The 24,203-nt window shown below is 35.9% G+C and overlaps 1 protein-coding gene across 1 annotated transcript in view; it reads right to left on the bottom strand.

Annotated features, from left to right (window-relative positions):
* Positions 1-9,725, bottom strand: part of si:ch211-250c4.3 (uncharacterized protein LOC100535981 homolog) — a 36,626-nt gene extending 26,901 nt beyond the window's left edge. The window contains exon 1 of the mRNA XM_051125446.1: positions 9,362-9,725. Coding sequence (XP_050981403.1) covers positions 9,362-9,440 — 79 coding nt within the window. The 5' untranslated portion in view covers positions 9,441-9,725. The remainder of the gene's footprint in view (positions 1-9,361) is intronic.
* Between the last annotated feature and the right edge of the window lie 14,478 nt (positions 9,726-24,203).

Here is a 24,203-nt window from a genome sequence, read left to right as displayed (position 1 = left end):
ATCTGTGTGCATTATCTGCATGCTATTATGACGCTCAGCTCTTTCATAGTACTGGAAATCTGATACATTTCAGGTGTCATTCATATCATATCTTCATCTCACTTTCTCTATAGTAAGTCTGTGCTTGTACTTTCAAATACAAATAATATTGGTTGAGTACTTCTGGACCCAATCAAATAAATGTTCTACAGTTGTTTGCTCTTGCTATGATTAACTGTGGTAAACAATGGTAAATTTAATTGCCAGGAAGAGGTGTGACGAGAAGCTTGCAGTGCATGGAAATGAATGGTTAATTAGATGATTCACAGGATATTCATTCTGAATATGTTTAGAAGAAATGCTTCACATACTGTGAGGAAACTGAAAAATTTCTGAATAAATTTTAGTCTTCACAGACTCATCACAGTGATACAATGTGAGATTAGAAATCAGATATCATATCATAAAGGCTTTAAAAAGATAACAATAATAATGCCATTCCCAGCTCATCCATCAAAAAGTTGTTTTCAATGTCACTTTTATTAATAATAAACATACTCATGTGTTTTGTTAGAAAAGAATTTATTTTTTAGATTGGATAGTGACTGTGAAAACACTGATAGCATTTCATTTATATGAGATCTGTTGCTGCTCCAGGCTTTTTTCCCCACCATTCAAAACATTGCCTGTGTTTTTGTAGCCTTTTCTCACGGACCAACACCTGGACTCCAGTACAAACCTTTTTAAGATGTATTCAATCAGACTTCCTTGTTCAATTTTATCTCATCTAAATGATCTAAATCATATGGCAACAAGCAGTAAAATGATGTAAATCTAATTCTTTTGTGCTAAAAAGGGTGATTTCAACAGGAACAATAATGTGTTTGTCTATGATGAAAGCAAAAATACACTCTTAAAAATAAAGGGGCTTCACAATGCCATAGAAGAACCGTTTTTGTCTAAATGGTTCCATAAAGAACCTTAAACATCTGTAGAACCTTTCTGTTTCACAAAAGGTTCTTTGTGGTGAAAGCAGGTTCTTAAGATTATAAAAAGTAAGAACTAGATGTTTTTTTTTAAAGACTGAATGGTTCTTTTCTGGAAACAAAAATGGTTCTTCTATGGCTTTGGTTGAAGAGCCTTTTAAAGCACCTTTATTTTTAAGAGTGTACATAAGAAACATATCTAGAAACACATTAAGATATTTTAACAGTATACATACATCATCTTAGATATTTTCCAATAACGCAAGTGGTTCCAGAATGAAATCCAAGCATATAGTAATTGGAGTCCTCTATGTGAGGCCCTGGATCATAATTTAGCTAATTTACTTGTACAGGTCAATTAGAGCGACCCATTGGGTCAGTCTTTCATACAGCAGTGCTCACCAGCTGAGACTACAGAACTGCTGATGGTGGGACATTTTTGATGGCACTCAGTAGGAGCAAGTAGTCAGCATCGAAATCCCCCTGGGTTTTCAATTAACATCGCTCAGACGTGGCCGCTTGTAAAGAGAGATCAAAAAGCCCTCGCTAGCCCCTGGCAGCCAGGAATGCAAGTAATGCTAAGGTCCTTCATGCTGCAGAGTATAATACATTCAAAATAAAAACAGGTCAATGACAGTGTTGGTGGGAATCAAACCCCACATACTTCTGGACTTTATCACTCTGGAGTTTGCAAATATCTAGTGAGGATTATTTTAGGAGCTAAGACAGGTACAACACTACAAGAATACCCACACATCTACAAACAATCATTTTGTGAGCAACCTTTGTCAGTCTACTGTGGAAGCCCATTTCTGCTGGGGGAAAAAAATCATGCCTTGGTAATTTAGAATGATGACATAAAAGCCTAAATTATTACATACTAAAATTATGAGATAAAAAAGTACTAATTGCATTAAAAAGGCTCATTTTAGGTGTCATAACTGGCTTTAATGTCAATGTCATTATATCAGAATGTTATCTTTTTGTCAATTTTGCAATCTCATAATTCATATTAATTTGTCAATTTTGACTAATGACTCGGTATGTCATAAGTTAGAATTTTCATACCATAATATTATGTCTTCATCTCATAATTTTGTCTTTTTATCTCATAATTGTCACAGTCTGTAATCATTTCAACTTTTTATTTAAAAAATTGACCTTTTTATCTCATAAATATTACAGTATGTCGTAATTTTGACTTTTCATGTGATCATTTTCACAAATTATGAAATACTATGTCATAACTTTGATTTTGTACTTCATAATTTTGTCTTTTCATCCCATAATTATGTTATAATTTTGACTTTATTTCATATTTTTTCATAATTATGACAATATTACTATTACTATGTCATAATTATGAAATACTATGTCATAATTATGAAATATTATGTCATAATTTAGACTTTTTATTTCATAATTTTGTCTTTTTATCTCATGAATATGACAGTATGTCATAATTTTGACTTTTCATTTCATAATTTTGTCTTTATATCTCATAATCATGAAATAGTATGTCATAACTTAAGGTCTTTACACGCTTTCAAAAATTTTGCACATTTAAAAAATAAATACGACCTCACGTTGTGTCAATCACATTTACACACTGCCCCCGAAACTTTTGTCCGTCATAGAAAATTCAGATCAGGTTAGATTTTCTGTGTTTTCGCATCTTTAGCAAACATTTTGATAGGAAAGGACAACAGACTCAGTGTGCAATGACCTTTAGATTTTTTATTTCATAATTTTGTCTTTTTATCTCATAATTATGACAGTATGTAGTAACTGAGTTTTTATCTCTTAATTATCTATAGTTTTTGACTTTTTTAAATGCCATAATTTAATCTTTTTATCACATAACTTACACTGTATGTAATAATTTGGACCAAAACCTTAATTTTCTTATATGGTGGAAATAGGTTCGGCTTTTTATTTAAACTTTTAAAGCAGCGCTTTTAGTCACGTCCCACCTGCAGTAGTGTTTTTCTTCCAGCCCAGCAGAGAATGTTTTTCACTGTGTACAACTGGCAAGTGCTTCACATTTTTGAGCTGATAAAATACTCCGTTCACATTCAAGAATCCTGGAATCATCTGTTTCAGTGTATTTTACAGCTGTATGTAGATTTGTTAGGTAAAAACTCTGATATTTCCCAGATGCATAGCGCAGTCATGTTTTCAAGGCAAGACTAATAAATATTTAATTTGAAAAATTTCTGTAAGACTTAACTACTCAAAACATATTTTTTCAATTATCTGTCCTAAATGGGAGAGGAAAAGTCTGCTTCAATAAGCAAATGTTGCTGCTATTCATTTGAGATGAAGAATGTGAGAATCATTAAGGGCCAATCGATAGAAACATTCGCAGGGATGAAATGTGAAGAATTCACAAGCTTGGACAAGAACATGTTTACTCCATCTGGCCTAACCCACTCATGTTTACCACATTTCAACACGGCTGTGTTTGTGAGTTTGGCTTGACTGACACAACATTAGAGTCATACTTTCAGTTAAACCAACATAATCAGCAAGCAGGTTCTTTCAAATGGTTTGTTTCAGTAAACCAGTTCATCAGTTCGTTTCACATGACGTTATTCTAATCTAGGTGTTCAGTGGCTTTGCTGCTCATTGAATGACTGATAAATGGTCTTGGGTAAGTTAATTTAGTCTACTTCCAGGAATACACAAGCATATAGATGACCTCAAAGCTAACACACTAAAACTTGACGTGGAAGTTGAGCTGTGATTAGGAAACTGGCCATTTGTGGGGGAAAAAAAAGCTCTTTTGGTTCTCTGTTGAATGGAAGTGCATTAGGTTTTCAATGATTTTAAACTACTTGACGATATAGTTAGGGGATGCAGTGGGATCAGTATAGGTGCTTAGGGACGTCTTGTCTGCAGACACGTCCATTGTGATTGTGGGTGGAGAGGTCAGAGGCAGGCCAGGGCAGGTCTTCTATTTTTACAGCCAGGAGAATGTCAGAGCCCTGTTAGCACTTGGGTGGCCAGACTGAATGACCCTAAGCATATGAACCAAAAATCTGTTGGCTAGAGTCTATATAAGGACTGTTTTAACATTGCGTTGAAGATTTGACCTTACAGGAATAAAACAAGCATCTAGGTGGATGTATATTAAATTGAATAATACTGTTAGTTTGTTTTTTGCTTTTAAGGCAAGCATTAGTACTATTTATCTTTTCTCATTTCTCAGATTTGACTTCCTCTTTTAAATGCCCTCATTCAAACTAATGACATTTAAGACATCCTTAATGATAATTAATATTAAAATTGACATTAAAATAAAACAGCACACTAACAAATGATCCTCAAATTGTATGTTGAGGTTGAGGATCATTTGTTTGATAATTGTATGGTGCTGTTACATGTCTCCTTGTGTTTCTGTTTATTGGACTGTTTTGGTTTCTCCCATTGTCTTCCCCCGTCGATCTGTCTGCTTTGGTTTAACCCTTGTTAACGTCATCCCATTCACCTGTCTTGGTAATCAGCACACCCTTTATAAGCCTGTTTGTATCCTGAGTTCTCTGTCGGTCTTTAATGTTGTTTATTAAGGTTACTACGTGTGTGGATCTTCCTGCTTGTTTCTGCTTGTGCTACCTGAGGATTATATTAAACCTTTTGCTTGTTATCTCGTCTCTCGTCTCGTTCCATCCAGCACGGAGCAACTACGTAACAGAAAGACCGACCTACAACAGTTTAACCGGCGTTATTCCCCTGCGTTTATTTTTTTTCTTGTTTCTCAGTGTTTTTCTTTTTGATTTTCTATTATGGACCCTACTGTTCTCCTCATCATCCTGAAGCAGGGGAAACGCTCTCTTGAGGACCACACCCGTGATTACATCTTCCTGGCAGAACACTCCCACTTCCCGGATAGCAGCCTTTGCACTTTCTACCGTGCAGGACTGAACACCACCACGAAGGGGCTGCTATCCGGAGAGGGTCCTCAAGAGAGCCTGCCGGACTACATCGAGTGGGTGCTGGCGTCCTGTGGATCGTCATGGACTATTGACTTCGTCAAGGAGGACGTCAGCCCCACTCCAGACCCAGAACCCAGCCAACCCTCACCCCGACATGCGGAGCATGAGCCCGAGCCCACCGCGGATGACGAGCCAGAGCCACGAGCGACAGAGCAAAGGATCGCCACAGAGCCAGAGCCCAACACGTCCGACCAGGTGCGAGAGCCGGCTACAACTACCGCAACGGTGGAGTGCTGCGTGGAGCAAGAGAGGGCTATGGAGAGCCCTGCCCACTGCACCACCGCTGGGGGTGAGCTTGAACTGAACTCTGGGGACTTGATTGACTTCTTTACTGAAGTTCTGGAAACTAACTCTGGAGATTTAATAGACTTTTCTACAGAAATACCTACCTGTCATGATCTACCTGTCGGTATGGAATTCCCACCCACCCCCCTCTTCTGTCTGTCTGGTCACCGCTGTCCCCTGACAGCCCCTCTGCTCACCCTCAGCCCACTACCTGTGCAGTGGGCTCACCGCGGGTCTGCCAGCTTCCATCGGCGTCAGGGCTGGAGGATCCCTCAGCTCCGCCTCCAGCCTCAGAGTCCAGAACTCCGCCTCGGCCCTCCGACCCTGCGGCTCCACCACGGCTCTCAGCGCCCTCGTCTCCACCGTCGCCCGTCGGCCCACCAGCTCCACCGGGCTCCCTCGTCCCTCCGGCTCCGCCTTGGTCGGTCGTTGTCCCGCCATCGCCTCGGGACTCCACTCCTCCGGCTTTGCCTCGTCGCTCCATCCCACCGGCTCTGTTGGGCTCCTCCCTCCCTCCGGCACAGCCTCCATCCTCTGTCGCTCCGGCTCCGCCGCGGACCTCCGGATCTCCGCCTACGCCTTGGTCGCCAGAGCCTAGGGCTCCGCCTTGGCCCTCCGGATCCTCGGTGTCGCCCTGGATCTTCGGCTCTCCGTCTCCGCCTCGGGCTCCTCCGCCAGCTGCTCCGCCTCTGTCGGTCGGCCCCCTGGAGTCGTCAGCCCTTCCTCCACCATGGCTCCTCCCTCCATCGGCTCCACCGTGGGTCATCATGGCTGCGGTCTGGGTCTCCCTCTGCTTCTCCTGCTTCGGGTCCCTCCTGTTTCCTCCCTGGCTCCTCCCACCTTCGTCGCCCCCATGGACTCTAAGGACTCTGTTTTTTGTTTTCCGTCCTCCGCCGAAGCCTCCCCACATGGACTCTGTTTTGCTGCTGTTTTTTCGCCCCTCTTGTTTATTTTGTTTTTTGTTTCCTACGGCGCGAGGTCGCGCCTATTCGGAGGGGGGAGTAATGTTACATGTCTCCTTGTGTTTCTGTTTATTGGACTGTTTTGGTTTCTCCCATTGTCTTCCCCCGTCGATCTGTCTGCTTTGGTTTAACCCTTGTTAACGTCATCCCATTCACCTGTCTTGGTAATCAGCACACCCTTTATAAGCCTGTTTGTATCCTGAGTTCTCTGTCGGTCTTTAATGTTGTTTATTAAGGTTACTACGTGTGTGGATCTTCCTGCTTGTTTCTGCTTGTGCTACCTGAGGATTATATTAAACCTTTTGCTTGTTATCTCGTCTCTCGTCTCGTTCCATCCAGCACGGAGCAACTACGTAACAGGTGCATGTGTTGAGAGGTGTGCAAATACTTTTTTTAAGCAGTTAAACACTATTTTTGATCCAAACTACAACAAACCAGTAAAATTTAGAAATATTTTTACTATTTAAAAATGTTTCTATTTGAATATATTTTAAAATGTAATTTATTCTTGTGATTTTTAGTATCATTACTCAAGTCTTCAGTGTCACATGATGAAAATCATTTTAATATGCTGATTTGCTGTTCAAGAAAGATATATATATTTTATTATTATTATCAATGTATAAAACAGTTGAGTACATTTTTTTCCAGGATTCTTTGAATAAGAGAAATCAGCATTATGCTTGGGCAGCTTCTGATTTGCTGCTCAAAAAAAAAAAAAAAAAAAAAAAAGTTTTTTTTGAGCAGCAAATTAGCGTATAAAAATGATTTCTGACGGATCATGTGACTGGAGTAATGATGCTAAAAACACAGCTTTGATCACAAGAATAAATTACATTTTAAAATATATTAAAATAGAAAACAGTAATTTTAAATAGTAAAAATATTTCAAAATTTTACTGTTTTTGCTGTACTTTGGATCAAATAAATGCAGGCTTGGTGAGCATAAGAGACTTCTTTAAAAACATTAAAAATCTTACTGTTCAAAAACTTCTGACTGGTAGTATATAACACTCGTTTAGTGACCAGTTCTCACTATTAACTAACAATTAACTACAACCTTTTTTAACTACTCCTTATTAATGCTTCTTATTAATAGTTAATAAGGTAGTTAGTTTTGGTATGGAGTAGGGTTAAGGTATCTAAAATATGGTCATATATAACAAGGCATTAATATGCACTTGCTTTATAAGCACTAATAAACAGACAATATGCTAGTAATATACCTGCTAATAGGCAAATAGTTAACAGTGAGAACTGGTCTTTAAAATAAAGTGTTACCAATAGATTTCACTATTCTTTATTTTATATTGTCTGATTTTACTTTGATTTTAGTTAATGATTTTGTAATTTTGTTGTTTTGTTTTGTCATTTTTGTAAGTTTTTATTTTTTTATTTTGTTTTGGTTGTTTCAGTACTTCAACAAAAATTCGATTTATGAAAGTTTTCAGTTAATGCATATTTTAAGTAATTAAAATGTTTTATTTATTTATTTAATAACCACATAGCAACACCCTAGCAACCACCCAAAAACCCCTTGCATCATGGAGACAATTTTTTTTTATGTGCAAACCCATTTTCAAACCAAATGCTTCACAGTGAGATTGTAAATGAAGGTTAAATCCTTTGACTTTCCCTTTTTTCCTTCTGAATTGCTCTTTGCTGAAGAAGGTGACAAAGGCCAGATGTCAGGTTTGATGAGGTGCGAAATACAGCCATACACCTTTTTTCTTCCTTCTGCCTAATCTAAAGCCAGCAGACCTTTAGTGCCTCACACCTCTCCGTCTCTCATGCCAGAACATTTTCTCTCTCTCTCTGTGCTCCAGCAAGGCAATGGTTTTGACCCTAAGGAGTCTTTCCAGAAGCACATTATCAATGTGAACCGAACGGACCAGTCTTTCATTATCTAACACCATTAGGATAAGGCAAGAATGTGCGGGAGCAGTAACATCAGTCAAGCCTTCAGACAAACTCAACCCACTCTTCCCCCTTTGGAAAAATACCCATTTAATTGTAGATTTCAGAGGAAATTTTTAATTTGGGGAAAGTAAGATTTGATTTTCACTTGTGATCACAATAAAGGCACAAGACGCAAAACTGACAATGACAAATCATCTGTTTGTTTGATAATATATCTTCAAGAGAGTTTCATGTCCCTATTACCTGTCTAAGTCATGTGTCAGTGATTTCATACACTGGCTGATCTTACACATGAAGAATTTGACTGCAGCTGTGCCTGTTTGCAGTTATGAGTCACGTATAATATAACTCAAGCAGAGGAGAAGAGCCCCGCTCATGAACCTGTCACCACTAAAACATCCACATCTGATATCACTCTGTCTCTTATAATGCCCTTCTTTCAGGTTTGAAACACCTGTGACACTCCTACCATTGGCATCCATCACTATAGCACATACTAATCATCTAAAAACTGTCATTTATTATGAATCACACCCACTTAGTGCACTAATTCAGTTTGTATAAAAGATAAACAATCTCATGAGAGATCCTGTCTGTTGCCCTCTGCTTTATAAGATTTCTGTTACAAAAGTCAAATTATCACAATTATGCTTTCAATTCATTTCTAAACTAAAAAGTTGATATTTGAGATTTTATAATGATTTAACTGGTATTTTTGTTATATGTTAATAAACTGCTATCACGCATGCATACAATTGCATAAGATACAGTCTAGACAAAATGCTACACTAAAACAAAACAAATGGCTCATAAATTGTCTCTCATTAAGCTGACGTTTGACTTGAATTTCTTTCTAATTAGATGCAAATTTGCCTCTCTGTCACATGTTTTTCTAGTTAACACCAAAGCAACACTAACAACTGTAGTTAAAAACAACATTCTGTGTATATGCAATAAAGTTTGTGGCTGACGCTTGTGGGTTTTCTATATGAGCTTAGTTTGTGAGCTTACTTTATTGAAATGACATCAACTCAGCTACAGTACCTGCAAAGCTGAAGATAGTTAAATGACTGTTTTTGAAGATAACCCTGACCGTGTTCAACCAAACAGAGTTCAAAATTACAGGTTTCTAAATATCCTGCAACACCTCAGCCAGACAAATTACTACCTGCGCTGCACATCCAGGTGTTGCGTAGAGCCGACTGAAAGCAGAAGATTGAGTCACACCGCTTACCTTTTCTCCACGGGGCAAGGATGGTGAAAGACTTGTGCCAGCTGAACACCACGCTTGGTTTCCTCTTCTTTAGACTCATTGTGGACGTCCAAAATTTTAGAAGTTTTCAGTGTCAAGAGGAAGAAACCCCTCCTTGTTGGTTTATTCAAGCACACCTCATACCTTAGTGCTGATTGATCTTCCTTCTCCTGAATCGAGTGCTCAAATGCTCCAGAAAGGTGTGCTTGTGGTATATCCAGTTTTAAACATACTGTCAAGAAGTGTGAGAGACAGAGACTGGTTGTGGAGGAGCGTGTACTGTCCTCTCACTGAGGAGAATGAGCAGACTGCCTACAACAGGACCATCAGCAGCTGGAGGAGGGGTGACTGATCGCCAGATGGAGGGAGGGGAAAGACTTCGGAGAAAACCTTTGTGTGTGCGCGTAGAGAGAAAAAGAGAGGGAGAGATAGTGGGAGAAGTTGGAAAATGTGTTTTGCAATCATATGCCAGTGAATAAGACGTTCTTCTCAGAAGACATTCCTTGAGGAATCCACCTCATTAAAGCCAACATACTGTTATTGAACAAAGTTGGGTTTGAGGTCAAACCGTATCCACCAAACTCAGCACAATCCTTCAGGCGGTTCTGTCATTTTAAATGTACATATAGCTTTCCTATAGTGAACTTTCAAAATTCCTGAGGAATCTCAGTCCCCATACCTTCTACTATGACAGTCTGACTTTATTTTTTTAATCTTTTTTTCTTTCATTTTAAGTTGCGTAGAGCCAACATACTCTAATGTAAATATATGTACTTAATTGTAGCTTAAATAGCTGTTTCAGCATTTTTCTCCATATAGTGGACTTCCGTGGTGCCCTGATTTTGAACTTCCAAAATGCAGTTTAAATGCGGCTTCAAACGATCCCAAATGCGGCTGTAAACGATCCCAGCCGAGGAAGAAGTGTCTTATCTAGTGTAACGATCGTTTATTTTCATAAAAATAAGACAATTTATATACTTTTTAAAGCCAAACGCTCATCTTGTCTTACTCTGCCTGGACTGTTTTTTTTCCGGTTCACGACAGTTAGGGTATGTCGAAAAACTCCCATCTCATGTTCCTCCTCAACTTCAAAATCGCCCTATATTGCTGTTTTACCTTTTTTGTTAAGGGTGTTTGATCTTCTTTGCATGTTCACATTGCAAAGACTGTGTCAGTACTTCTGCAGTGATGTAGGATAATTTTGAAATGATTTTTGAAGTTGAGGGAGAAAATATGGTCAGAGTTTTTTGACATACCCTAACTGTCTTGAGCCAGAAGACACAGAGTTCAAGGAGAGAAAGGCAAGACAAGCATTTGAGATTAAAAAGTATTTAAATTTTAAATTAAATTAAAAATATTTTTAATGAAAATAATCGATCGTTTCGCTTGATAAGACCCTTCTTCCTCAGCTGGGATTGTTTACAACCGCATTTGGGATCGTTTGAAGCCGCATTTAAACTGCATTTTGGAAGTTCAAAATTGGGGCACCATATCAGTCTATTATATGCAGAAAAATGCTGAAATGTTTTCCTCAAAAAACATAATTTCTTTACGACTGAAGAAAGAAAGACATGAACACATGTAAAAAAAATTCTTGATTATAATTTTAACTCACTGTAAAAACAATTGTCAACTTAAACTAATTTGTTACCTGGCTGCCTTAAAATTTTAAGTTTAGTCAGCTCAAATAAGTTTAGTCAACTTGAAATGTTAAGTTGTACTAAGTGACAACTTAGATATTTGTGTTGAATAAACTTAAAATTTTAAGGCAGCCAGGTATCAAATTAGTTTAAGTTGAAGCCACATTTTTGTGTGTTATTTAATATTACATTTAATTGTATATATTTTATATATATTGTATATATTTAAGTGCAAAACATGATTATAAATGTGTAACTACAAATATATTTAAATAGATGACATACAAGTTTCAATAGAAATTACATTAAAGTATATTGTAGTTTACCATGAATGTTTATCAGTACATTCAGAAGTACTCTTTAACCATATTTAAATAATAGAAGTAATTATGAAATTACATATAAAAATGTACTTATGTATTTAAGTGGGTCACAAAGCACCTTAACGTTTAACTAACTGCAATTAATATAAACTATACTACATTTTTATTTAACTGCAGTTTACAAGCAACTAAGTTTCTGAAAATGTATATTCTGTTAAACTTAAGCATCGCCCTTTTTAAAAGAATACTAAAGTGCACTTCTTTTAGACAAGATTTTGTCATTTTTTCAAGCCGACATTTAAAGTTTGTCTTTTTTTTTAAGGGGTCATTAGATGCAAACTTCACTTTTACATGTTGTTTGAACATTCATGTGTGTTGACAGTGTATGTACAAATCTACCCTATAATGATAAAAATCCATACAGTGGTTTTTAATTAATTTGTAAAATAATATCCCCTTTTTCAAATCGAGCCATTCTCCCACAATTGTTGATTTGACGTGAGCATCTTACCTCAGATCAGCTGTAACAGTCCGACATATACATTTATCCATTGTCATTTAAACTCCAGTATCATTTTATTAAAGGTATAGTTCTCCCAAAAACAAAAATTCTGTCATTGTTTCTCACCTTCATGTTGTTCCTAACCCATAAGACCTTCATTCATCTACAGAACAAGAAATTAATTTTTGATATTTCTGATGAAATCCAAGAGCTTTCTAACCCTGCATAGACAGCAATGGTACTATCAAGGCATAGAAACAATATAGAAAGGAAAACTGAATAGTAAGGACCATCTAAAATAGTCCAGTAGTTCAACTGTAATTTTATGAAGCTACAGTAAAACAAAAATAACAACTTAATTTAGCGATTTCTTCTGTCCCGGGGACAGTCCTCCTCCATTATTGAGAGTACCGCAATTTATGCATGTGCATTACCCTTGCTGTGGGTCAGAGACCTCTTGGATTTAATCAAAAATATCTTAATTTGTGTTCCAAAAATGAACAAAGGTCTTACAGGTTTGGAACAACACGAGGGTGAGTAATTAATGACAGAATATTAATTTTGGGGTGAACTAACCCTTTAAAACACACATTATCCAAAAAGCTCATGTTTCATTATTTAAAAGTGTATTCCAGTTCATTGAAACAGATGGAATTCAGATGCACCCACACACTACAGTTTTCATGGTCACAATGAAAATCTTTCTCAGCCGCTCCTCTGTTCAGATGTAGGAGGGAAAGCAAGATAGAAAAGTAACACAGCATTACATGAAGTGTCCCATTGTTCTGGGAAAAAAAACAACAATGCAGTAATTTGTCATATTAACTTCTTTTAATGTTTATCACAGCCTAATTATATCTCTGACGACAGACACGGTTTGTTTTTTTGACACTGCTGACATCTGATGCCATTCTGGGTCTCTGTTGTTTTGATAAAGAACAGGTGAGGACATTAGTGGGGAGACAGACACCATCGAGTGGTTAGAAATCGCCCTGGGCTAGAAGATGAAGCTAAGAATGGGTAATTACCTCAAACAGGCCCGGACAATGCCGAGGTCTCCAAATGCAGTCTCATTGTGAACCAAATGAAGAGCATGAAAGCCTCAGGTTCCCTGGATTTGTAATGCCTGTTGAATATGATTACATCGTTGTCACTTGATTGCATGAAACTTTTGTTATGCTTTCAACCATCACACAAAATTTGACTTTTAACTGTAAATATGTTTTTAGTTTCCGACCCCACACGAAGTCCCCGAAACAACTGCAACAACAAAAACAAATGACTACAACAGTGAAGAAACTATCATCATTGAATTTTTAAGAGCGAATACACAATCCAAAATAAAACACAAAATAGCTTTTACAATACACTGTTTTATAATACAAATTAAATGTATAATATTTTAACCCATATAAAGTAGTTTTGGTGGTATAAATGAATGTTTTTCAGTAGAAGTAGACATACCATTAAAATCATTTTAAATTTTAAAAATACTTTTTAGAATTTCCGCACATAATGCTACATTGCTTTGAAGTGTTATATATTTTCATTAATTAAATTTTAATGTCAAAATAAAACTACTACTGCTAACAGTTCCATGATGGGAACACATCTCTGCAAAGTCACAAGTGAGATGTTCCCTACAGACTGTGCACAAACACATCTGGTTGATTTTTGGAGCCACACACAGATAGGATGTACAATAATGAGGAAAAGTTGGCCAAATGCGTGTTTACTTGGGAACCTCCGATGTGATTTTTACAATGTCTTGTTGGTCTTGGATTGTGCAGACATCTATCTCTCCAGATTTGAAGCTCTGCAGTTTGTATTGTTATATAACTCTGTCTTTGAAAAGCATCGTAGTGGAACATTTCATGCTGCTTCGGAGCTTCATGGGTGTTTCGCATAGTTTCGCGAAGGCTCGTAAGGGGGTACAGCAGCAATCCTGTCATGAGAAACACTTCTGAGAGAGTTTGTAAATGAGAAATGAAAAGAAAATGAGTGGAATGTTTTAGCCGTGATCTTTGTACGTCATCTGTTTGGAGATTAAATATGCAGAGGAATAAGATTTCTCTAATGGAATCTGAAGTGTGAACAGGTGGGCCAGTTCAAAGCCAGATATACTGTAAGGGCACAGTGAATAGGTTATTATTTCATATGTTGAATTTCACTCAATATATAGAACCTTAATGGAAGATGAACAATATAGATTAACATAAATACCACGTTCTTAATTTCTGCTAACTTTCAAACCTTTGTTTGCTGTAGAGGTGGACATATGAAAGTTCTTGTGGAAGTATGAGAGGTTAATCATTTTCAGATCTGCGGCAGTGACATATTGAATATTTTCTTCAGTTGTTGGTTTTGCTTCACTGGTTATGTCACTAACAATGATTCTCTGATTCATAAACCAGATTCCTTAAGTAAAAATCACAAGGCGATATATGATACAGATGTTATCCTATTGTTTAAGAAAATAATTATGCTTATTATTGGAATAATCACAGGGGAATGAAAAATGGGTCAGTGAATTGGAGGGGGAGCAAGCTACAAATTACAAGGGAGGGTCAGTGTCACCTTTAATTCTTGTTTCAACATGCACAGCAACCCTGCAGACCTTCAAAAAAAATTTAAAGTTTACATAGAATGAAAATCTGAATTTTTCCATGTTTAAGTGCTATAATCAGGTCCCTGTTGCATATACCAACCCAAAAATGTGAAAAAGAACAACCCAGTAACTTTGCTTTGGTAAGCCTTTATCTGCAAGCATGTGGAAAAACGAGCAGCTCAGATTTCGCTGCCACCCATGATGTAGAAAGGTAATCTTATTATAATATTGCTGCCCCTTAATAGGCACATCATTTTGTTTTCGCAAGCGACAATTGTGTACCAGTTCTAACGTCATGGTGAAAGTTTGGGCGAAATACACTTTAAAAAACAATTTGTTGAGTCAACTTAAAATCATTTGTAACCTGGCTGCCTTAAAATTTTAAGTTCAGTCAACTCAAAAAAAGTTTATTCAACTTGAAATGTTAAATTATACTAAGTGACAACTTAGATATTTGAGTTGAATCAACTTAAAATTTTAAGGCAGCTGGGTTACTTACCCATCTGTTAAGTTTAGCAAACACAAATATCTAAGTTGTTACTTAGTACAACTTAACATTTCAAGTTGACTAAACTTATTTTAGTTGACTGAACTTAAAATTTTAAGGCAGCAGGGTAACAAATTATTTTAAGCTGACTCAACAAATTGTGTTTTTTATTTTTTACAGTGTACTTTAATATTTTTAATATAAATGATTTGTGATATATATTTACAGTTGAGTATACTTTTTAGCTGAAGTGCAGAACTGCATCTATGTAAATGACAGGATTCATGACCAGAACGTTTCTTTTTCCATCAAGAAATGAATATAGTCAAAGTCGAATTTTTTAAAAAGCTTCATGGTTGTGGAATAGTTCTGATAATAATAATACAATAAATAGTTTAAAATAGTTTTAGAGTTTTGACTTTTGACAACACTTTCTTTTGAAGTATTATATTTTCAGCAAATTGTAATTTTGTCCACATTTATCTCACAACGCTAGTTTAATTCTAGGCAGGATTGTACTTCATTTCATCTCAAATCTCTCTCTCCAAATCTTGCACATCTCACATCGCCTTCTGGGAACAACAGAGCAGTTTATTACTGTTTAAGACCATCATTCTCCTGAGGTTCTAACATCTCAGTGAGCAAAACAAGCAGGGATGTTTATAAATGACTTGAGAACTGTATATCTTGGCATATTTATTAAATATTACAGTCCAAGCAGATTCGAAGTAAGCAGAACCATATGGGCCTCCAGTTGTACAAAGATCTTTTGAATTAATACTTTTGCTGATAGCAGGGGCATATCTGGTTCAGATGTCCAAATTTTTATTCTGTTTGACACACTGCCATTTTTCTAGTCTCATATCAGATGGTTTTCATGGTTCAGCTTCAGGTGTTGCCTGCAGTATTGATGAAAACCAGAGATACGTTCCACAACAACATTCGGTCACCAAGCCCCAGAGCACCTTGTGTTTGATATTCTGTCACATGGTTTAAAATCATAATTTCCTTGATGTGATCAGACAGAGCAGTGTATTTTCAGCTTACAGCTGCAGTGAAGCCGGACGGACCCCCCGTCACACCCCAAACACCGCTTTCCCAAAACTCCCCAAACATTTTCCCTAATCTCATTTCCTCAAATTGAGGTCCGTGCAACAAAGACATCAAATGAAAAGCGGGCATCAGTTGAAAGTGGATTTTTCCTACATCGAGTGACATGTCCTTCAGCACATAGCCAGAGAGGATGTGTTTTTCTGCTTTGGAGATTTGTTTACAGATTTCGGGTTTTCCTTTTTATTATTTTGTGGGTAGGCAGCCGTTTATATGTGTTTATCATCTGCTCAGATCAGTCCAGTTTTTAAGTGCCTGACATTAAAGAGAGGAGGATGTTGCCTAAACTAAGAATAACCAAATGAGAGGCAATTTACTTCCAGAAAACTTGCCACTGTGTGTGATCGGGAATATAGTTGTTTTGATGTTTTCCTTCTAAGAAAAACATGCGAGCTATCAGTATTTCTGCCATCCTGAATCAGACGTGATTATATTTGGCTTTTCCTCAGAGATGTTAACTTTATTTCAGGCCTGTGTTTACATGAGTATTGCAGGAATTGGGTCAGACTTGGATGGGATGGGGGCTTCACACACTCTGTCAGTTATCTGTGACCTTAGTTATTAAATTATTCCTCATGTTATCTTAAGTAACACTGAGCACTTTTAATAAACGTGACTGCATGCCTTTCTGATGGTGTTTGACTGAGTTAAAACATATTAGGTTTTTCAAACCTTTGACATGTCGTGCAATTCTACATTCCAGGGTGCATCACTGGAAAAACAGAAAAACAGACTCTCCCCAAACTGAGAAGGCTCTAAAAGTTGAGAAATGCTGAAAATATGTTCGATTAAAAAAATAAAAAAAAGAAAGAAAAAAAGAAAACAAAAGAAAAGAAAACAAAAGAAAAGAAAAAAAGGAATAGTTACTTTTTTTCTTTCTCTTTTTCATTTTGTTAAAAGGATAGTGAAATTTATTCACCCTCATGTTGTTCCAAACTTGTATGACTGTTTCTTTGGTCGAACACAAAAAAAACTGTCCAAGCTGATCATTTCCACGCAATAAAAATCAGTGTAATGTGACTTTCAATCTCCAATTTATTTGTAGTTGTTGGGTGCACTTTTCATTAAAAAAAAAATAATAATAATAATAATAAAAAAAATAAATGTTTCAAATAATTGTTTAAAAAAACAGCAACAACAATTGAATTTAAATAATTTAAAATTTTACATTTTGAAGATTTAATGCATTGACTAAAAGTTTTATTGCGCAAACATTACAGTAAATTAAAAGAGCTCATAAAAAAAAAATAAAAAAATAAAAAAATAAAACAGGCACTGTAACTGAATGGATGTTATGGAAGCCCGTTTCCGCCATTGAATTTAAAAAAACAAAAGAAAAATTATTGCGACTCGATCTCGCAATTCTAACTTTTTTCTCGCAATTCTGACTCTTTTGTCAGAACTGTGAGATAAAGTATAAGAGCGGTATTGAGAAGAAAAAAAATATATGCTGATATGTTCTCAGAATTGTAACCTAATAACTCGCAGCTGTGAGATATAAACTCCCAATTCTGAGGAAAACATTCACATACTCACAGAGTAAACTCAGAACTGAGTTTATAAAAAACACATATCTCTTAAATCTGACTTTATTGCTCAGTATTGCGGCTTTATTTCTCAGAATTGTGAGTCTGTCTCGCAATTTTGACTTCATAACTCGCAATTGTGAGCTTATACCATGCAATTCTGAGAAAAAAGTCAGAACTGCATGTTTATATCGCACAATTCTGACTTTATGACTTGCAATTGTGAGCTTATATCACGCAATTCTGAGAAAAAAAGTCTGAATTGCAAGAAAAAAAAATCAGAATTATGAGATAAAAAGTTGCGATTATCTTTTTTAATTTTTTTATTCAGTTTTATTCAGGGCTTCCATGTAACAATGAGAATAAGGGATGAGAAAAAAAGAGGTAAATCTTCTAGAGAGAATTTTGCTGGACAAATTTATATATGCAAGTGCATAATGATGTCTTTAAAGACTGTGAATTTAAAATGTGTTTATCTGTTAGTTTGTAAGGCCTATAAACCTTCACACTTTTTAAACATTTTTCAAAACTTTCGAACATGACATTCAAAGTTGATTTTGACAAATTTTGCCTAATTTACTCAACCCCATGTCATCCAAGATGTTCATGTCTTTCTTTCTTAAGTTGAAAAGAAATTAAGTTTTTTGAGGAAAACATTTCAGGATTTTTCTCCATATAGTGGACTTCAACGGAATCCAAAGGGTTGAAGGTCCAAATTGCAGTTTCAATGCAGCTTCAAAGGGCTCTACACAATCCCAACCAAGGAATATAGGTCTTATCTAGCGAAACAATCGGTCATTTTCTAAAAATAAAATAAAAAATGTATATACTTTTTCAACCACAAATGCTCATCTTCTACTAGCTCTGCTTTACACATTACGTAGTCACGTTAGAAAGGATACGTGTGACGTAGGCAGAAGTCAAACGCCCTTTACAAAAAAAGGTTAAACAACGATGTTGAACGATTTTGAAGTTGGAGGAGAAAATGAGATGTATTTTTTTGCCCTACCCTACTTTTTTGAACCAAAGTACTCAGACAAAGAACTAACCGCGTGTGAGCTACACTGAAAAAAACTTAAAAATTAAAATAATTTGTTACCCTGCTGCCTTAAAATTTTAAGTTCAGTCAACTCAAATGAGTTTAGTCAACTTGAAATGTTAAGTTGTACTAAGTTACAACTTTGCTGTGTTTGTTACCCGGCTGCCTTAAAATTGTAAGTCAGATCAAGTCAAATATCTAAGTTGTCACTTAGTAAAACTTTTTTTTGAGTTGACTGAACTTAAAATTTTAAAGGAGAAGTCCACTTTCAGAACAACAATTTACAAATAATTTACTCACTCCCTTGTCATCCACAATGTTCATGTCTTTCTTTCTTTAGTCTTAAAGAAATTATGTTTTTTGAGGAAAACATTTTAGGATGTTTCTCCATATAATGGACTGATATGGTGCCCCGATTTTGAACTTTCAAAATGCAGTTTAAATGCAGCTTCAAACGATCCCAAATGCGGTTGTATTCCTTGGTTGGGATCGTGTAGAGCCATTTGAAGCTGCATTGAAACGCTTATCAGGAATTTTTTTATTCTAAAAGTGAACTAATCCTTTAGGAATTTAAATTGAATTTAAAAGCATTCTCAATTCAGATCAGAACAGCACACTGTTTGTTTGATCAACTTTCAGAGGAGAACTAGACTAGATCTCAATCTAAAAAGCCATAAAACTCCAATTTTGATTTCATGGGGGTCTTTATCTGATGAAAACAATGTTCTTACTATTAACATCTGTTTGTCAGAACTTTTTAAATTGTATCAGGTTGGCAACAGCACAGAATTTGAGTGAGGTAGGAGCAGATGTTTTTCCCATCTCCCATTCATAAAACAAAGACAGGACAAAAATAAAAATATCTCTTCAGTCTGAAAATCTCCCTGCTGTCTATGCACATTTAAAATTATGACATCACTAGACACCTGCGTTATGTTTATTCTCATGTTTTCCTCAAGCATCAACATGTGTCTTATACATAGTCATTTGATCTTTCAAACAGCGAATAAACCTATATTTATCTTAAACAAGAGGACAATAAAGCCGGTCTTTAAGCAGGATGATTTAATGATAAGTACAGGAAACCTTGAAGTGTTTGCGACAAAGGCTCAGGCAAGTTCCCTCATGCGAACTCCTTCATTGTTGCCACAAGATGAAGAACAATGTGGGCAGAGGACAATGAGGTGCTACGGTCTAATGAAAAAAAAAAAAAAAAATTGACAAGACAGGGAACAAAGTGAGCTTACAGTGGGCCAACACCTCCACATCTTCAAACAGCAATAAAGACTTGGAGAAATTTAGTATTACATCACTTTCTCACCAATGGATCATCTGTGAATGGGTGCCGCCAGAATGAGAGTTCAAACAGCTGATAAAAACATAAGTAATATATTTTTAACTTTAAATTTTAAACTGTTTTTGCTTGTACATATTTCTCTCCTCATTCAGATGAGACATTCTTATGGATAGAGCACCTGTATTTTAGCCAAAAACAATGGTTTAAAGTTCAAAAAAGGTCTTAATTGTGGATCTGTCTCTTATAAACATGCAGTTTTTCAATTCACAAGACATTAATTGATGGACTGGAGTATTGTGGATTACTTGTGGATTATTGTGATGTTTTTATCAGCTCTCATTCTGACGGCACCCATCCACTGAAGAGGATTCATTGAAGAGGATTTTTCCAAATTTTAATTTTTTAAGTGATCTATTTCTTTCATAATAATGAATGTCACATTACAGGTCATAACTACGAATGTAAATAAGCTTGGAAGCTATTATCAGTGGGAGAAGAGTGAAATAAAGAGGCACACTTTTAAGTCTAAACTAACAGACAAAGAGCTGCAATGCAGGAAATGGGTTAATAGGTCATTTCCATATGTTTACAGGCAGCCAGCTGTCCATGATAACCTTCCTGATAACCTGGATGTATCCCCGCTACTCCAACTTAACACACCCTGCACATGTATGACCACCGTTTTTCAACCGATACATGTTATTATGAAAGAATTCATTGCTGAAAGTCTCCTCTTACACTCCATTGTTTGGTTATTGCCCCTCCTACATATTTAAGTCAATCATTTGCTAAGGTGAACTTAGACATATTCAAACACTATGCTGACCTCACTGACAAGTTCTTTGTTATCTAATGCTACAAAACTAAACCTTATTGTAAAGTGATTTTTCTTCTTTTTAATTTAAAACTGTGATCTGTAGGGAAATGTAAGGTGATTTAAAGCCACAGGCCTATGGTCATTTTTCATGTCTTTTACGTTTTACAATGACTTGAATGAATGAAAACCTTCCCATACACATTCTTTTCCATTAGTGGATGTGCAGGGGGCTATTGGATTTCAAGCATAATTTGGGCAGATCTGGCCTCAGGCTCCTGTGGCATCTGCAGCGGTTCATTCTTCAAAATGGAAGAAAGGAAGGAAGGCAGAAGAATCGCCGAACAGACGCGTGACGCAGAGCACACACTCTCCCGAAGGAAAGATAAGACTGCTCTGGGACAGTGCGCAGGAGGGAGTCCTGTCCTTTGACGAAAAGCTGTTTTGTAAATGGATCTGCTCTTATCAAGCGTGAAGAATTTCAGAGCCACCTTTGTTTCACTACTGTTGGCTTATGCTCAGAGTCCACAGAGTGTGCCCTCGAAATCAAATTAAAGGCCATAAAGCATGAGCTGACGTGTTTTTCAGCAAAGCTCAATTATAGTCATTGATCATGCATTACTAAGACAGGAGACGTTTTTTTAAAATGAACAACTTCAGTTTATGTTTATCATACAGCTCTGCTCTTTGCACTTTAATATACATTAAAGCAATATACAAATTACTTTTAAATAAAACTGTTGTGAGAAGTAGATTAGTAGGCTATTAATGGGCAACAAAAGAATTACGTCTGCAATAAAAAGGCTACAAATGAGAAGTGTAGAAAGTTAAATATAGAGTTTGAAACAAAAGAAGAATAGGAAGAATAATTTTATGTTTATTAAGGTTTTCCTTGTAAATACAACCACAGTACTCATAATATGTGTTCAGCAGCCAATAGCAGGACCAGGCTCACCTAATTTGAACTCAACTGGTAATCTGAACCAAATAAAAACAAAAAAGCAACTCTTTGCTGACACCTTGTGGTTAAGTCTGACCATAGCATTCAGACATGTAATATAACATTTATAAATCAGATCTCTAGGCCGTCTCTCAATGCCTTTCTTAGTGCAATTCTTTATTTATTTATATTATCCACAAAATGTATTTATATGTGTGCACTGGATGCTTCAATAAAAAAACAAAAAAAACAAAACAAAGCTCTTGATTGGATAAGCTACTTCTTTGACCGTACCTCACGTCAATGCACTACGATGCTTGGTAAGTGAGGAATAATGGTTTATTATAAATAAATATGACTGTTAAGTGGACATACAAGTACATAACAGTGATTTTAACTTGGGGAAGGTTTAAGGCAAGACATGAAGTGGAGTAACATCTCTCGTTGCTCTAAGAATAATAAGGATAATGATATTTGTCATGTTCCCTTACATACAGATCTGGATAGTAACTGATTACATGTAATCTGGATTGCAACAAAAATTAAGTACTTGCAATTAGATTAATTACATTTTAAAATACTTGTAATCAGACTAGTTACTATTTTTATGGATTACATGATTACATATTATTCACATCAGCAATATTTTATTCACAATGTATTGATTCTCCCTAATTCCCCTTTATCATCTTTTTAAATTTTCTTTCTAAAATAGCCTACTGCTTATATAGGCCAACATTCAGAAAGTCTTCAAGTTTTTTGGAAATTCACACAAAGATCAGTCATTATGAAAGTGGCGACACAACATTTGACCACACTGTAAAAAACAATTTGTGGAGTCAACTTAAAATAATTTGTAACCTGGCTGCCTTAAAATTTTAAGTTCAGTCAACTCCAAAAAAGTTTATTCAACTTGAAATGTTAAATTATACTAAGTAACAACTTAGATATTTGAGTTGAATCAACTTAAAACTTTAAGGCAGCTGGGTTACTTACCCATCTATTAAGTTTAGCAAACACAAATATCTAAGTTGTTACTTAGTACAACTTAACATTTCAAGTTGACTAAACTTATTTTAGTTGACTGATCTTAAAATTTTAAGGCAGCGGGGTAACAAATTATTTTAAGCTGACTCAACAAATTGTGTTTTTAATTTTTTACAGTGCACTGATGTAAAAAAATCATTTCAGGTTTAGGAAGTGTTTCCTAAACATTCGATCAACTACTGATGAACACGTCGATTTTTATTTGAATTATCACTCTGTAGGTTATTCAACCATGTATTTCTACACCCATGTCTTTGGAAAGCTTTTGTCTTTAAAATGGACAAATTCACAAACTTTTTTTGTCATCTGATCCTCTTTCACCTAATATTACTTGATGTACCCCTGAGATTTTAAAACAAATATTTAAATAATTAAGTATCACATTTGCATATTGACAGTTCTCTAACATTGGATATGGTCACATGACATGCAGGTAAACAAATAAACATTTCATTTTTTTCAGTATTAGTTTTATTATTATTATTTTATAATTAGTTTTTTAGTAAACTCATAAACTCCCTGCAGTTTGGGAAACGTTAGGCTAATATAATGTTTAATGCACTTCAAGTTGTTAATAACAACAAATAAAAAAATTCTTACTCTTTGTATTATGTCAATATGGTACAAAATTATCCTATTTAAAACAATGTGGTAAACAAGTTTGGATAAAAGTAATCTAAAAGTAAACAAAAAGTAGTCTGATTATATTACCGAATATAATAGATTATAGAATATAATATTCTATTATATTCTATTATAGAATATAATAGAATGTGTAATAGATTACGTTACTAACTACAATTGCTGTCATGTAATTTGGAATCAGTAACGGATTACAATTGTAAGAAATCTACCCACCTCTGCCTACATATATTTTTTACCAAAGTAAAAACTGATGAGAGCAATGCCAGACCTGACATAACATGACCCAGGGAGTGCATGATCGAGCCCTTGCTATTTTCCTACTTTACTTATTAACCTCTTTGTACCACACATGTATAAGTTTTCAAGGTTTTTTTGTTTTTGGTCAAATAGTTAAGTTACCCCATATGAAGTTCCTTGAGGAAACCCGTCGATTGAAAATGCTAATTATATGTAGGGTGTTAAGACTAAGCAGCTCTACATAATTACTTTTTTGTGTGTGTCGGAAAGATCAAACGATCTTCTGATCCTCAACACACCCCGTTGCACTGAATGAACTGTACTTTCGCGGGAAATATCAAGTATGCTATTTGCATACGCAGCATAGTATAAGGGGTGGTTGGTAATACGTCTCAAGCTTTTCAACTCGTTTAGAAAGTTGTTTGCGAGAAAAGGCCCTTCGGTGTCTTTAGGACGTGTAATCTTTTATGTTCTGGCTCAATTTGTTTATATATTATTGCAATAAAGCGAATCATTAAACACGCAACATTCCACATTCACCCCGTCAAATGTGAGCTGTAATGGTTTCGTCCACAGTGGCGCGAAACGTCTAGTGGTCCACACCAAAGT

This window comes from Labeo rohita, chromosome 13 (assembly GCF_022985175.1).
Source record: "Labeo rohita strain BAU-BD-2019 chromosome 13, IGBB_LRoh.1.0, whole genome shotgun sequence".
NCBI lineage: Eukaryota > Metazoa > Chordata > Actinopteri > Cypriniformes > Cyprinidae > Labeo > Labeo rohita.
The sequence above is the reverse complement of the archived record's forward strand: the minus strand, read 5'-3'. Positions and strand labels throughout refer to the sequence as shown.